At 38.5% G+C, this 15,474-nt stretch overlaps 1 protein-coding gene and 1 long non-coding RNA gene across 5 annotated transcripts in view; one reads left to right on the top strand and one right to left on the bottom strand.

The window, feature by feature from the left end:
• The window catches only part of LOC146434530 (uncharacterized), a 57,671-nt gene that overhangs the window by 41,864 nt on the left and 333 nt on the right, over nucleotides 1–15,474 (bottom strand). For both annotated transcript variants that reach the window (XR_014853421.1, XR_014853422.1), the window contains exons 2-3: nucleotides 4,043–4,102; nucleotides 2,670–2,827 (exon numbers count right to left, since the gene is read on the bottom strand). This is a non-coding gene — a long non-coding RNA (uncharacterized LOC146434530). The remainder of the gene's footprint in view (nucleotides 1–2,669; nucleotides 2,828–4,042; nucleotides 4,103–15,474) is intronic.
• On the top strand, nucleotides 380–15,048 carry TMEM237 (transmembrane protein 237). 3 transcript variants are annotated; one of them, XM_085066173.1, is made up of 13 exons: nucleotides 380–424; nucleotides 2,755–2,786; nucleotides 3,717–3,727; nucleotides 4,236–4,292; nucleotides 5,623–5,736; nucleotides 6,119–6,233; nucleotides 6,794–6,954; nucleotides 7,586–7,709; nucleotides 8,551–8,742; nucleotides 9,257–9,330; nucleotides 9,816–9,909; nucleotides 11,074–11,195; nucleotides 12,510–15,048. In XM_085066173.1, the coding sequence occupies exons 1-13, from the start codon at nucleotides 395–397 to the stop codon at nucleotides 12,575–12,577; spliced, it is 1,194 nt and encodes a 397-aa protein (XP_084922299.1). In that variant the 5' UTR covers nucleotides 380–394; the 3' UTR covers nucleotides 12,578–15,048. The 3 variants fall into 3 exon arrangements, with proteins under 3 accessions (XP_084922299.1, XP_084922300.1, XP_084922298.1); XM_085066174.1 differs by lacking the exons at nucleotides 380–424; nucleotides 3,717–3,727 and adding exons at nucleotides 453–2,003; nucleotides 3,958–3,968; XM_085066172.1 differs by lacking the exons at nucleotides 380–424; nucleotides 2,755–2,786 and having other exon boundaries at nucleotides 3,141–3,727; nucleotides 5,579–5,736.

Here is a 15,474-nt window from a genome sequence, read left to right as displayed (position 1 = left end):
CGGCTTCCCCACTTCTGCCTAGTCCAGCATTTATCGACTCTTTGCCTTTTTCCCATGTGTTATTTTCCGTTTCTTAGTAGTTTTTTTGGTGTTTTGTTTTTTCCGATTACTGTGTAGAAGTTGATTTAGCAGTTTGTCACCCTGGTTACAAGCTGAAGTAGTCTACAGAACCCTCTTCCCCTTGATTTCGCTCGTCTGCAGCCCGCCAGACGAGGACTCCAGCCCGCGCCCGCCGGACTGGGTTGGCTCCGGTGAGCGATCCGCCGTCGAAGAGGCGCAACTACGAGACAGCGAGACGCCGCGCCTCCCAGCGCTGGGGGGGCGCAGCGGCAGGGAGGAAGGAGCAGCGGCTCCTCCCCGCAGAGCCGGAGCCGGAGCTGGGCGGGCGCGGCGCATGGCGGCTCGGCGGGCGGGCCCCGGCGCGGTGAGGGGGCGGTGGGGCCGGAACGGGCGGGGGGAGCGAACGGCGCCGTGGGGCTGCAGAGCGGGAAGCCCGGCTAAGGGCCTGGAGGGCGGCGGGAGCCTGGGCCGCCTGAGCGCTGTTGCTGAAGGGAAGTGGCGGGGCGGTCTCCGGCAGCCGCTGCTCCGGGGAGGCGGAGCTGCAGCGCGACGCCGTAGTGCGGCTCCTACATCCCAGCTCCGCTGAGGAGGCGGCAATGCCCGCCCTGCTGCATCCCGCGGCAGGGGGGATGTAAACGGCCGCAGGGTCGCACGTGTCTGCCCGTTTTGCTGCGGAGGCAAGCAAGCATTTCCTCACTGGTTTTTTGTTGTTTTTTTTTTCATATAAAGCTCTCAAAATTTGCAAAGCTTTAACATCTGTAAAGGCTGCTTTAGTGTTCTTAAACATGGGGGACTTTGAATCTTTTCTGCTCTGCATCCCGGAATGGATGGGTAGTTCGGTTTTCCCCCTGAGTTTCCAGGTGCGTCCCACCGTCTTGTGGCCTGGCTCAGCTGTGCAAACACAGGGTTTGACTGAGGCAGCGGCTGCGTGGTTTGTGGGAGTCGCTTGGCTTCAGGGGCACCATTGGCTACGTTAGAGCACTCAGCGGCTCTTCTGTCAATAAAAAAACGTCCATGGGAACCTGTCCCCAAACTCACCCTTTCTGTGAAGTTTGGAGTGACTCTATGTTCAAACAGAGTTCAGACTCTGTGAAACTGCAAATAGACCAAAGCTGATACCTCTATGGCAGAGTTGGAGACTGTCATACAGATGGAGAGATGAGTATTCACCACAAGGTGCTTGCATGTGGCTTCCTTTGTTGCAAGAAGTAAATGGTACAGAAATCAATGCACTTGCCAGTTGTTTTGCAGAAGGTAATACAATAAAGGTACTATAGAGTACAGAATTACTAATGCACAGGCAGTGAATGCTGTATAAAAGGTTTGTGGGTTTTGTTTGTTCTTTTGGTGGTTCTTAGCTTTTAGTTTTTTTTAATACCAAGTATCCTAAACATTTAGTATTTACTGCCACAAGAATAGTGGAAAATAATGAGATTTGACCTTTACGAGTATTTTTTTCCTTTATGGTGCACCTGTATAGTGTGACCAGTCCCCATCATTTGAAGGGTGCCACTTAGAGTGTGCAGTTCTCTACCTGTGTAAATGGCACTTGCTCTCAGTCTTCAGCATGGCCAAAATCCAAGTGAGAGATTTGAGGTCTAATCCTGCAAACCCTTCCTTGCATGAGGCATCTCACTTGCTTTGGGTAAACAAAGCAATGTAAAATTTGCTTATAGGAACCTGTACTAGCGTGTGAAGTTACAGGTTTTTTAGTGCAAGTAACATTTGCTGCTGTGGAACTACCTGCCGTTGTTTCAAACAGGAGTAGTTCTGGGTTGTAACCTAGGGGCAGGAGGGTTCACGAACAGCTAATCCTGGCTGCCTGAAGTTTATTTTTAGTTCAGAATTAGCTGAGGTTCAATGCGAGCAGCGTGAGAGCACAGACCAGTTCACAGTGCCTCTTTCAGGGAACAGCTTCAAATGATATGGGAAAGAAACAAGTGGTAAGTTTGTGGATCCTTGATTCTTACCAGTCTTACAGCCCTTTTTATTTCTGGTATCAACTGAATATTCTGAGCATAGGAAATACTTATTTGTGTCTATTCTTTCAATATAATTGTGTAGTACAAAATCTGAAAGATAACTCCCCTCCTCTTTTCTAGATGAGAGAAAGGTACGAGCTCAGTTTCAGATTATTATCAGGAGATACTTTGAGATCATAGTTGTTTGACCTGATGGTAAATATTTTCAAAACTATATGGAAAACGAATAAAATACTTAAAAGTATTTCTTAACAGCTTAAAAGCTTATTTCTTTTTTAATTTTATTATTGTTTTGAATTTACGTCTTCATTAATGGAAAATACTTAGCTCACCTTGTATATTATACAGGTATATTGAATGCATAAATGATTGCAATATTTTGATATTTAAATAGAATGACTAATGAGCTTTCTAATGAAAGCAATACCTTACATAAAAAGTGAAAATTATTGAAGCTGAAGTGCAAGCTGTGCCTCACACACAGAGGTTAGGTGTATGTTCGTACTGCAGTGCCCATCAGAACTCTGGTAAAGGCATATTATTCCAGTATCTTTTACATTCTGCTTTTATGTAACAACTCCATCAGGAATATCTGGCCATTTAGGAGGCATTCAAAGCAAAACATACATCAGATGTTCTCATCTGAAGCTGTTTTCTTAGAGGTGTTTTCATAATGACAGAAGTTAACTCTTATCCCTCTGTTGTCTTTCAGTGCCCGCCTCGTGCCCTTCCTCCAGTGCCAAGGTAAAATCAATGCATTCTGTGGAACTGATCATGGTGCTGTACTGCAGATTTTAAAAGCAGTAGCATTAAGAGAAATAAGTTTAATAACTACCTGAGTAGTCATAATGATTTCAAAAATAATTGCTTCTCTTGCTAATTTATTGTCCCAAAACACTTCACAAGGAATGCAAAGCATTTTAATGTTTTACACAAGCCAAGAAATTTTACCATATTACCTCAGTTTTAATACTTACGAGAGATAAACCCTTGAAAATTTTAGACAAATATTCTAGTTTTAATGTCCAGTGTAGTTTAATTGTTGTCCTTTTTAATCTCTTCTTCCTCCCTCCTTCTTTTATTTTGCGTTCTTTATTTGAATCACAAATCTTTTAAAACAGGAATTTCTGGAATTAGACTAGATATTCTTTGTTAGGGATATAGGTATCTGTTAGTTTGATGTAGTATAGGGAAAAAATTGGGCTTTTTTCTCAGTGTGGCAGGAAGAGCAATTACGTAGTTTTTATGATATGGTATTTCAGAATTCCTTCAAAGTACCAGAAAGTAAATGCGATGTTTATGATTGTTGACAGATAATGTCTTTTTAGTGACGTATGGGCTCAAACGTTTCATAACTTTTGTTGGTTTGTTATATATCAGGCAGTAAGACAAGTTTTAATTAGCCAGGTGATTAAAGCTTTTAATCTTATCCACAGCTAGCCAATCAAGAAACTGTGCATAGTCACCAACAAAGTGTTGAATCTTACCAATTGCTTCGTACCCTTAACCCTGTTTTACACAACTGCTCATAAAGAGGATTGGGGACAGGGAAATGAACCATAAAAGCAGCAGTGGTTTCATGGTTGTGAATTGTAATTGATTCAAAATTACCTTTCTTTTTATCTTTGTTCCTTCTACACTGCTCATCAACACTTTTTCTTCTTCAATTTGAAGTGGAAACCAAGGTAAGTTACTAAAGTGAGTTACTACAAACATTGGTAGTTCCTTTTGGTGCCACTCATTCTCTCTTTAAAGATAGAGCCTTATACTTTTCCTAAATGCAGGCTGATTATTTAAACTGTGCTGCCATTGCTAGAACTGTCATTTTTCTTTGCTCTCTTTACTGTTTGCTATTTCCATCAAGGTAGCTGAAATGTTGCAACTGTGCTTTAAACAATAAATTTGTTTTTCAGAGCATTATTCAGAGTATTTTGGTTTCTCACTTAACACATATGCATGTATGTATTCAGCCTTTGTTGCACATAAGATAGATTTCTTACCCTGTTTTCCTACCATCTTTTGTACTTCTCCTTGTGTGAACTGGTGAATTGTCATCTTACCTGTAAAAGACAAAGGGTGTCATATTTTGTAAAAAATAATCTATTTCTTAATTTGCAATAAGATGTCTGTTTAAAAAAGGAAATTGGTGTTTCGCCTTGCTGTGCACCCATGCTTCTGTTTTATGTTATGCAGATGAAATTCCACTCAGTCGTCCCAAAAAAAAGAAACCCAAAGGAAAGATTCCATTAGGTAAGGTCCTGCCAAGACTGGAAACTTTTCTTTTATTCCTGCTATTTTTTTCTTTCTAACTTATTTGCGTAATTCATTAAATAGTCGTTTCCATCTGTAAGCTGCTTATGTTGAATGTGTTAAGCACTTGAATTTTTGAATTAATTAAGATAAAACTCATTTAGCAATTTGGCTCAATTGCAATCCTTGGCCAAATAAAGTAATAAGTTAATCACTCTGTTATCACTGAAGAGTTGACTTTAAAAGACAACTGTCATTAGAGCTTTGTATTTTTACAAGAAGCAGATCTGCAGAACAAACATATTGTTTTAAGCAGTATTGTAAGTCTGATCTATTTTGATAACGCAGGATATGTTAATAGAATCTAGTGGATTTCTGTAACCAGTTGACTTGAGTCTGTATAAAAGTTTGATGAGTAAACCTCCTTTATTCGCTTTAAAGTGAGGCCTCATTGAAAGACCTTTAAATGCAACAAGTAGAGCTGTTGCTGGCAAGATTTCCCAAGGATTGAGTTTTGCTTACTGTTATTTTCAGTGAGCTGGATGATGGTGCAAAGTACATCTTGACTTTTGCCATTACTTTGCTGGTTAATTTCGCATTTTAGCACAATAAAGATTTATGAAAGGTGGGTAAACCTGAGCTTGAAGTGGAAACAAAGATTCAGTTGTTATAATAAAAACTGCAGTTGTTGAAAGAGCTATTAAATAACATATGTGATGTAAAATGGAGAACTATTTTTGTCTTTCTGCATCTGTTCACGCAAATTGATGCTACTGCTGCTATAGTATGAATTCATGTTAACTTCTTACTGAAATATAATTCCTCCAAAATATCTTCATCTCTCAGACTGGAGTAAATATCCCTCGGTGCTTTTTTTCTGCTCCTTCTTTATTCCTGTGCTGTGTGTTTAGCATTTAAATTTTCCTTTGATGTGATGCCATTTTGCCTTAGCATATATCTTTGTGGATCACCTTGTAATCAACTTAATTTTTCCTCGGCTCTTGCATTATAATCTTTGCACATAGAAAAGAGAAATATAGAGGTGTAGTTCTTTCCTGTTCTTTCCAGAAAGTCCTCTGCTGTATGCCCAAATGGGAATTGTCCTACTTCTTGGATACTTAAATTCCTTCCTGAGCATGAAACTGTTACAGTGAAATACCTTTGTATGTCTCTATTTCTCATCATTGATTCCCAACTCTATTTCCTAGCCAATGCATTTTCATCTCAGTTGTTGCTCAGCTGGGCAACAAGTAGTAAATGGCAGCTTTTTCTTGCCTGTTTCTCAGTGGCTCTGAATTCAGGCTGCTGTATCTTTTAATGTGGTTTTTAGATGGCATTGTCCAAGCAGCGGTGCGTCGGCAGTCTGAAAGCAGCGAGCCCCTAACTCCTGAACCTCCCGATGTCCCTCCTCAGAGGAAACGCAAGAAGAAGAAAGTACCTACTGGTATGTGAAATAGTTGCAGATGGGAAAGAGCAGTAAATAAAACTTGGTAACACGGAAATATGATTGGACATTGTATATTTTGGCTTAAAACATTTCATGTGCTTTTTTACTTAGAACAGCTGGAAGTAATCCCTGTGTGAGTGGTAGCTTAGAGTTTCACTTTCTGGTTTCAGATTTCATAGTGTACAAACCTCCATGAAAATAATGGCAAAACGGTTTTGGAAATTATATAATACTTACCATCATCAAAAGCTCAGAAGATTGTGACTTTTTTTGCCATGCTTTTTATTTAATAACTGTTTATGTATTTAGGTGAATGTCTTTCCATTTTTATGAAAGCTCTGATACTTTCATGTTGGGTTGTTTTTTTTTTAATCTTCAGATTCTGAGACCTCTTTTACCCAGCACAATGTGGCATCCCTATTTCAGAATGGAAATGGCATGGATGTCCCTGAAGCTGAAGAAACAGTGATCCGCAAACAGAGAAAAAGAACAAAGTGAGACAAAACTAGTATAGCTCATAATTTGGAGTAACTGTGACAGCGAATGTGGCTGAGGAGTATTTTACATTTTCATATTACAAAAATGTAGAATCTTGAAACCCACAATACCATTCAGCCTGTGTGCAGTTCTTTCCAGGGTTAAGATCTAACTTTTTCCACTTCTTTGTTCTGTGCATACCTGGATACATTACAGCTCTGAACACATTTTCGTGAGCCTAATAGTTCAATCACAGACATGAAAAAGTTAGAATGTGGAATTGCTTTCTTTCATTCTTACTATTTTAATTTTATGAGACTTAGCTTTTTTCCCCCCGCAGTTGTTCTAATATGTTCTAATTGTTAATCTCTTGATACGGAATTAGTCTTGATATGGTTTTAGTCAACGAACTCCATGGGAACTTTAGTCCTTAGAATTATAAATGGGGTAATATTATACAGGTCAGTAGCCTGATCACTTGTCAGTCAAGTTAAACATGTTAGATGTTCATAGGAGGGTTTGGATTTTACATGTTACTTCCTGTTTCTCTGTCCCATTGCATGTTCTGTGCCAACAGGAAACCTCGGCCCACAGAAAGGCAGTGTTCGAATGAGCTGGAAGTGGAAGAGGAAGACATCATTGAAGATGAGCAGAGAAGGAGCCCAGATCAGCAGCCTGTGTTTGCTGCTCCCACTGGGATTAGTCAGCCTGTTAGCAAAGTGTTTGTTGAAAAAAATCGTAAGTTCATCTTGTGATTTAAGTAATTTAAGGACATTCTTGAAATTAGAAGAAGCATTATTGTATCTGAAATCCAAATTCTGTAGTATTGGGAAGAATTTTAAAGTAAGTTTTCTGAAGCAAAAGTTATTTGGAAATAAGTATACATGATAATTTTTCAACGGCAAATGCTGGTGTTGCTGTGCTGGTATCCATGGTTGAATTTTTTTAATTCCATGGTGGGGAGGAAAGGGGCTGTTTCAAAGTACCCAGCTAAGCTTTTTTGACTTAATATTGTCCCAGTACCTTGACAGGAAATAGTTACTTACAAAAACCTTTCAAGTGGAATTTTTTTTGCTGGGTGTTTGGGTTTTTCTGTTGTTTTGTTTGGGTTTTTTTGTCCCAGGGAGCACTGAGTAATTTCCCAAAGTGCTTTTCACATTCTTAAATCCATAGCCTGACCCATCAGGATGCATGACTCTGACTAGAGGTGTCCTGGTATCAGTGTAAGCTGACAAAGGGCAGGAAGTGGGGAGAAGAAATTTTCTAATGGAAGTTCTGATGCTTACAGCTTTTTAATACTAAGTATTAATGTAGAAATGATGAGGAAAGGAAGCAGAGCTCTCTAAAACTGATTTCCTTATCTTTTCAGGGCGTTTTCAGGCAGCTGACCGTGCAGAATTGATTAAAACCACTGAAAATATCAATGTACTTCTGGATGTGAAGGCTTCATGGACTACTAGAGATGTTGCCCTCTCAGTACACCGAAGTTTCAGGTGAAAGATAAATGTTCTGCTATAAATAGACATAAATCGGGGTTTGGTTTTAGTTGTTGGGTTTTTTCTCTGTGAAAATTAGTGCCCTTCCTCTATAGCTGTGATATATTTTTATTTCTTTTGGATATTCCTAATAAATGGTAGTTCAGGATGCAACAGGTATAAGCAATTGAGCTGATAACCAAAATACTAGTCACCTACAGAAATGTGTTAGAAAGTAAGACTGACCCATCATGTGTATCACCAGAATAAAAATACCTGAATTCAGATAGTTCTTGAAGAAAAATCCTGGATGGTGAAAAAGAAGGAGTGAAATTGGACAGGGGAAATGATCTTGCACCTAATAGCGAAAACATTGTGTATTTTTTTAATATGTGGTTGTGTTGTGATAGAGAATGGGAAGATAGCAGCCATTTTCTTCTGTGGTGTATTTTATCTGGAAGCCTGTGCTTCCTTCTCAAGCTTTTCCTTAGCAATGAAGATAATGAAAAGACTGCCTTGGGGACAAGTTAAAACATTGTGTAAGGGTAAGGGCAAGGGCTGATGGTGATGGGAAGCTACAGGCAGTTACAAGTGAAAGTATTTGATTCCTGTAGCTGTAATGAAGGGAAGGCAAAATAGCTTTGTTTTCTTTAAGTGTTCAGGTTCTGGTGCAGTCTGTGAACGGAGGAAGCAGAAGTCCTCTTGCTTAGAATTTTTAAAACTAGATCAGAAAAAGCACTCAGAAACAATCTCTGAAAGGCTTTGAAAAGCAGGGTTGAACAGATGGATTCATAGGCCTTTCCTACCTATAGCTAATACAAGATATTAAAACTGGTGTAATGTTCTTTCCGCCATTCAGGGTGTTGGGCCTCTTCACCCATGGCTTCCTTGCTGGGTATGCTGTATGGAACATCGTGGTTATCTACATTTTGGCAGGAAATCATCTTTCCATGGTTTCTAACCTGCTTGAACAGTATAAGACAATAGCATACCCAGCTCAAAGTTTGTTCTATTTCTTGCTGTCTATCAGTACAGTCTCAGCCTTTGACAGGTAAAATCTATTTGTATTTGAAAGGTATATGTAATTTGTGTGTAAGATGTTCCTTTCTCCTTTCTATGGCACATTTTTATTTGCTCTTGATGATTTAATTGAGTTGGTGCTGCGGAAAAAAATTGTGACCTTTTTTTCCTGAAGGGATGACAGGGAGGAGTTCTGAGTTACTCATATTTGCTCCTGTAAGCAATGTAAGCAGTTATAATTGCATGGACACTGAACTGAATGGCAAGGATTAGAGGGGACAGAGGTCTCCATTTTCTCCCTGTTTCAGAAAGGTCTACAGTGTGAAAGCTACAGCCCTCATGGAACATCCTCTTTTGTTTCATTCTTTCTTGGAATTGGCATAATGGGGACCATTGTCATGTGTGGGATATAGTTGTATATTAAGGAACTGTTACAGAGGCAGAAAAAATACCTTGCAAAAAGTAATAGAGCAATAGAATACTGTTACAGGAACAATATCATTGTGTTACTGGGCTATGTTAATGACTCTTGGTTTTGTTATCAGGATTGATTTGGCAAAAGCATCAATTGCACTGAGGGGCTTTCTTACCCTAGACCCAGCAGCACTAGCTTCTTTCTGTAAGTATTTTGAAGTGGGTTGGAAGTTGTCCAGAAAATATGATAAATAGACAACTCCTACATACTCTTTTTAGTGAAATCTTCCTCACAGGTTATTTTCTGCTTTAGAATAAATTACTTGCTCAGTAGTTGATGATAGCAAAGGCCATAAACACTTTGCTACACATTTTTAAAGCATTTGCAAGAGTAGCATTAGTGGGGCTGTTAGTGACATAGTTCTTTTCCATTTCTGAATATAGAGCATGAACCTAACAAAAAACCAGAATCACAAGATGTGACCTTTGATGTAGCTCATGGGTTGCAGAAGTGCAGAAACCTGATTTTGATGGGTCAGGGGAATGTTAAGGAAGGGAGAATGAATTAAAGGAGCCTGTCACTGGAGGCAGTGGAGTGAAAGGAAAGAAAATGTAGAGATTAGTACCATGTCATGATGAGACAGCATTTGGGGAGTTTATATCTGACACTGCTAATTCCATTTCTTCCAGTGTACTTTGCTGCTCTTATCTTATCCTTAAGCCAGCAGATGACATGTGACAGAATCAACCTCTACACACCACCTTCAGATAATGGCAGCATCTGGTAGGAAACTTAAGAAATCACTTCAGTAAATTATAATATAGCTCATTTAGGAACCCTTGTCAAACTGGCATATTGAAGAGGTTGTACAAGATATGTAAGAAAGTATTGATGAAGGATTTTATTTCTGAACCTGCCTCTGTTTGAGCTTGTCCTGAGTATTTGATATTGTCACTGAAAAATTAGAACTCAAGGAAGAGTTTTGTCTTGTTGGTTGCAAATCCATTATACCTCAGACAAGAGCTGGAAATGTCATCTGGCAGGAGCCTTAAGAATCTGTTTTGCTTGAGAAGTGGGACACTGCTGAGGTAACCATTTTGGGTTCAAGGGCAGGACATTCTGTAGACGATCAACACTGTTTTTGAAGGAGTCTGCCACAGGATGCATGGGCGCAGCAGACACAGCTGGCATTTAAATATAAACCATCCTTTCATGTTAGGTGATCCCATCCAAAATTGTTACTTTTCTGAAGTACCTATTAATGGACTCAAATTCTTGTAGCACAAGTTTTTAAAGTAAATCAGGAGAAGTAGAGCAAAAGCATTTATGTGAAAATTTGCTGGTTTGGGCAGTAAGTTTAGGGAGGCTGATTTGGGGGGTGGTTTAGGGTTTCTGTATAAATGTTCATCGAGTTATTTATTAAAAGGTCTAGATTCTAGTAACAAAACCATAACCTGCTACTGATACGACAGTAAGAAAAGTTTCAGCTAATGTAAATCATACCTTCTTAAAGCCCTATCTCATCCACCCCACAGCATTTGTACACAAGTCCTTGCATTGGCTTCCCGACAGATTTACTGAGTGACTGTTCATGTACCTTGCTGACTTGTGAGGAAGTGCTTAAAAATAAGATTGGCTGATGGCATTTTGTAAAATTTGACCATGCATTTTGATTTTTGTTTTCTGTCTCTTGACCAAGAAAAGGAATTTGTTGTTGAAATATACGAGTGGACATCCTCTATGAGATAAAGGGGTTTCTTAGCTGAGTCACTTGCTGTCTTTGGTAATTGTTCTTTTTACCAGGCTTTTGCAATGCAAGACCATCATGATGGTACAGTTAGCTCTCTTTTCACATTGGGCTTAGCAAACTTGATGATACTCTCTTGAAATTATTATTGTAACCTCTGTGTACCAGTGATGACTGATGTTTTGATGTGTTTTTCCCAGGACCGCAGGTACAGAGGAAGAAATTGTTCATTCATGGGTTGTGGTGAATCTGGTAGTGTCTGTTCTAGTTGGGACAAGTTGGATCTTCTTGTCTTCCCGACCAGAGCTAGACCACAGTGAAGGTAGGAAACATTAATAGGCAAAATGTTGTTTATTCAAGTTTGTTTGCTCTGCATTTGGTATTCAAGACTAGTCCTGAGAAATTTTGTGACTGAGGAAGAACAAGTATCGCCTAGTAACCTTCCACAGCAAATGCTTCTTAGGGTGCTGGTGCCTGTTTTTGGTTTTGTAAACATTAGTTTAAAAAAGAAAGAAAAGCCTTATTTGTCCTGTCTGAAGCAATGTGAATTTTGAAATGTTACAAAATGTCTCTTTTCACTGAAGAGAAAAATAATTTTAAATACTTTAACAGTATTTTAAATATTTGAAATGTATTTATTAAACTTGTGTCTTAAAAAATTCCCTAATGTTATACATGTTCCTTCTGCAAGTGCTTAATGCATTACAGGTCCAGTATTATTTTCAATACAACATTGCAGTAGTTTTGGGAACTCCCGAGCTTTGAAAAGTCAGATTTGTGCTTGCAGAACAGGACTTAAATGAGGACTGCTTCTTCTGGTCCAGGCTGGAGGATCAGGGAAGCAAGTTCTTCTCAAAGAAGAAACTTGGCTAGAAACTAAGCCTTCTTCCTTTTGTGATCTACTTGGGATCCAAAAGGTGTATTGTAACTCAGTGTTCCTGTCAAGTGCATGCAGCCTGTGACTTGAAGATATGCTGTACATAAAAGTCCTAAGTTTCAACTTCAAAGTCAACAAGTATCCTAAGAGCACCATTAACTGAAGCCCAGATTTGTGTTCGGGAAGCTGAGGATTCAACATGCCTCTTCAAGTTATCTGTATTGCAGGTGGCTCTAGTTACTATGTTTATTTCTAATAACTCATTTAATGAGTTAAAAAATCCCAAAAAACTGACTGGCAGCCTTTACAGTCCTTGATGGTAAAATTTATAATAGATGCTTAAATCATATTTAAAACCCAATTTTTAAATAATAAAGACTTATTTAAGGAATCCAGTGGCAGAATTTTACTCAGGTTTTAATTAATTTTTTGATATTTACATGTGCTTACTAAGACTGGAAAACCACTTCAGTTTCTAGAGAGAAGTTCATTAGGACTTATTCCAAATGGTAGAGAAAGTTTAGTCTGCTAAGGATTAGGTAGCAAAAACATGTGGCTGTCAAACTTGAGAGGATAAACCACATTATTGCACATACTGTAATTTTGCCATGTTGCCGGGTTGTTGGCAAACACTGCCTGGTCGATGTGCTGGATGTGCAGGCAGCAAGACAGAAAGCACTCCTGGGGAGTTGTGTGGAATGGAATTGTATTCAGGTGAAAGTTTTCAAAGAAAACATAATTCTTTTCTTTCTCTTTTAGAATTGATGTTTCATTCTGAAATCGAGGAATTTCCTCAGGGAGATGTCCTACCCAGAGTTCAGCCATAAGTGTGGAATAAGAATCTGCAAATATTGTAGCTGTGACTGATGGCTCAACATGTTGTGTATTATAGCTATGTATTATAATTTTCATAAAGAAAAGATGTATTTTTATATTGTATATATTTAATGTTGATCTTTTTATGTTACAGTTTCCAAATGTGATTGAAAACTTTTATACTTTTGCTTTTTATTTTTCAAAGCAGATTATCCCTAGTGCATAAAGTCAAGGTGATTTTGTAACTATTGCTACCGACATAGCCAAAGACACTAGAGGGATGCAGAAGATCAGGTGTTCAGTGCATTTTTGAATACTGTACAGTACAACCTGCTTTGGTTACTAATGTTGACAGCAGTTAGCTTATCTGATTTGGTTAAATATTTTCTAGAGATTAAAAAAAATCTTATGACAAAAGTAGTCTAAGGAAAATTTACAGCAAAACAGAGGTAGGAAACATAAACTCCACCAAGTCAGTAAGCATAAAATAATCTACATTTATTTGTCATAAAAATATTTGCTAGAATAAAGGATTGAATTGGTAGGGATTTTGTTTAATTATCCATAAAAAGGACACCCTTTTTAAACTTCATTTAGTTCTCTTGACAAGGATCTTGATTATAACAAGTTCTTACAAGTTGATGTAGATACAGGACAAAAAAGTTTTAATGTTGCAGCAGTTTGATCAGTTAAACATCTAATCAAACAGGGTGGTTTTGTGTTGCCAATAGGATGTATCCATGTCCTGTAATTTCTCAACAGTCAGGATGCATAACTTTTACAAAGCCACTCACAAGAACAGTGTTCTGATTTCTCCTTACCTGGTATGGCAAGAGCAATCGTTTTATTCACTTCTCTTTCTAAACAAACTTGGATTTCATAGCTGTTAAAAATGTTCCTAATTCTACCTATTTTGATGGAGATTGTTTTCCCCAAAATTGTTGTTTTGTGTTAGGATAGAATGGGAAACTTCTTCCTAAAATTAAAAGAAAATGCATGTTAAAGCAACCCCAAAAACTCAGCAGCAACCCACCTTCTATGCAGTGATGTAGCAGTAATTGTGGCAGGTTTTGCTGATGATCGCAAACATTCCTTTTCCTTTGTATTAAAGTGGCAAAATGAAAGCATTGCAGATGTGAATAAATACAGATGTATTGCAGGTAAAACAATCTCTGTAGCAGACACAGACAAGGACCAGTTTGAAAACTATTTACCAAGAAAGTATCACCTAAAGCTCAAAACGTATTTGGTACTGTTACAATGTTTGTTACTTAACGTACATTGATTTTGCCTTGTTTGATTTAATGCTTGTGTCTATGGGTGGTTGTAAAAGGGGTGCAGTTGTCAAAGTTCACTGGAGAATTACTGAACTTTTTAGTAGTGAAGTTAAGAGTAGCCAGATAAGACTTGAAAGGAAATGTCAAAGACCTTTCAGTGCTTTCTGTGCTACCTTTCTGTGCTTACCTGAGTGGCTTCAAAACAAACATGGGAACATGAATAATTAGGGCTATTGCTGCCCTGTTGAGGACTTGTGTTCCCTTGTGTCCATTCAGCAAATTTAAGTTATTCAAAAATTCAGTGTTCATGACATCTTTTAAATGCTGTGGCAATCTTGGCGGGGAGGGAAAAGAGATCTATGAGAATTTAAAGATGTTGTGCAGCTGTTGGCTGCCTTGTAGGGCATTCAGTTTGTTGTGGGAAGGAGTCGTTAACCTCTTTTGTAAATTGTTGTGGCTCTTGTCTCTGTATTTCTGTAAAACTAGAGCTAAATTATGGCTGGCACTGCATTATACATTAAAATGGATAGATTCAGGGTGCTGGTCTCCAGTTGTGCACTGGATATTCTTGCCTTGATTTGGCTGTAGGAGATGAGAGATGAGACAGGGTATTCCCATATAGCTTGCTACCACACTTTCTCCTGATGTTGTATGTTTGGTTGCAGAATCACTGACCTCCTGAAGATGAGATTATTAATGGCAGGGCTGCAGTACACTTCTTTCATTTGGTATGGTCAGAAGTGTAATTTTGGCCATAAAGTACAAAGCTCAGCAAAAGTGTGCTAAAGCATCACATCAGTACAGGAAAGTTTTAGATAACATCATTGCTTGATTTCTGACATTAATACTAGGAATTGGTCTTCCAAGTATCCCTTGGACAAAGTGATGCCAGCCAAGAGCCAGATTCATTCCTACTGTGAGATATAGTAGTTTTTAGATGGTTGAGCAGGATTGAATTAATGAATTTAATGCGATCAATATTTCAAGCCAGTTTCTTGGAAAGTTTTAGAACAAGTTTACAAAATAGATGTTTAATTATAGAACATGCAATATTTGTAGAAGCCTTAACTGAAATGCCTTTGTGCATTTCCATATCATTGTTTTTAATGCATTTGTGTTAATGAAAAAAATTACAGATATGTTGGTGCCAAGTTTTTGTTTTTACATGTATGAAACAATTAAACAATTGCTGTAAACTAGCTAGACATGATGGTACTACTGTGTCCTGTTTCTGGTTGTTTAGTCTGTTTAAAATAAATCAGTGTGTGTGAGGATTTGGCATGGGGGGCTGAGGGGCTGTCGGGCTGCTCCAGACTTGGACCCAGTGGGCTTCCAGAGGCTCTCCAAAGCGAAATTGTTTTAATTGCTTAAAATGTTACAGTTACTTAAAATTTGATTGATTTCCACGTGGTTTAAATGTTGCTCTCTCAAGGCAGCTTTCTCAGCATGAAGCCAGGTGATGCTAATTTGCAGTGTCTTCTTAAAGTAGTTTTGGTATTGCTGAGGTAAACTTTCGGAGAGTTATGGTTAGGTCAGAATTATTCACTTGCATATTGCAGCAGAATCAATTTAAAGGAGTGAAGACTTCGAGAGATCAGAGAGAACCATCAGGTACATACCTATAGCTAAGC

The sequence above is a fragment of the Lichenostomus cassidix genome, chromosome 7, assembly GCF_008360975.1.
Source record: "Lichenostomus cassidix isolate B80296 chromosome 7, HeHo_3.0, whole genome shotgun sequence".
NCBI classification, from domain to species: domain Eukaryota; kingdom Metazoa; phylum Chordata; class Aves; order Passeriformes; family Meliphagidae; genus Lichenostomus; species Lichenostomus cassidix.
The sequence above is the reverse complement of the archived record's forward strand: the minus strand, read 5'-3'. Positions and strand labels throughout refer to the sequence as shown.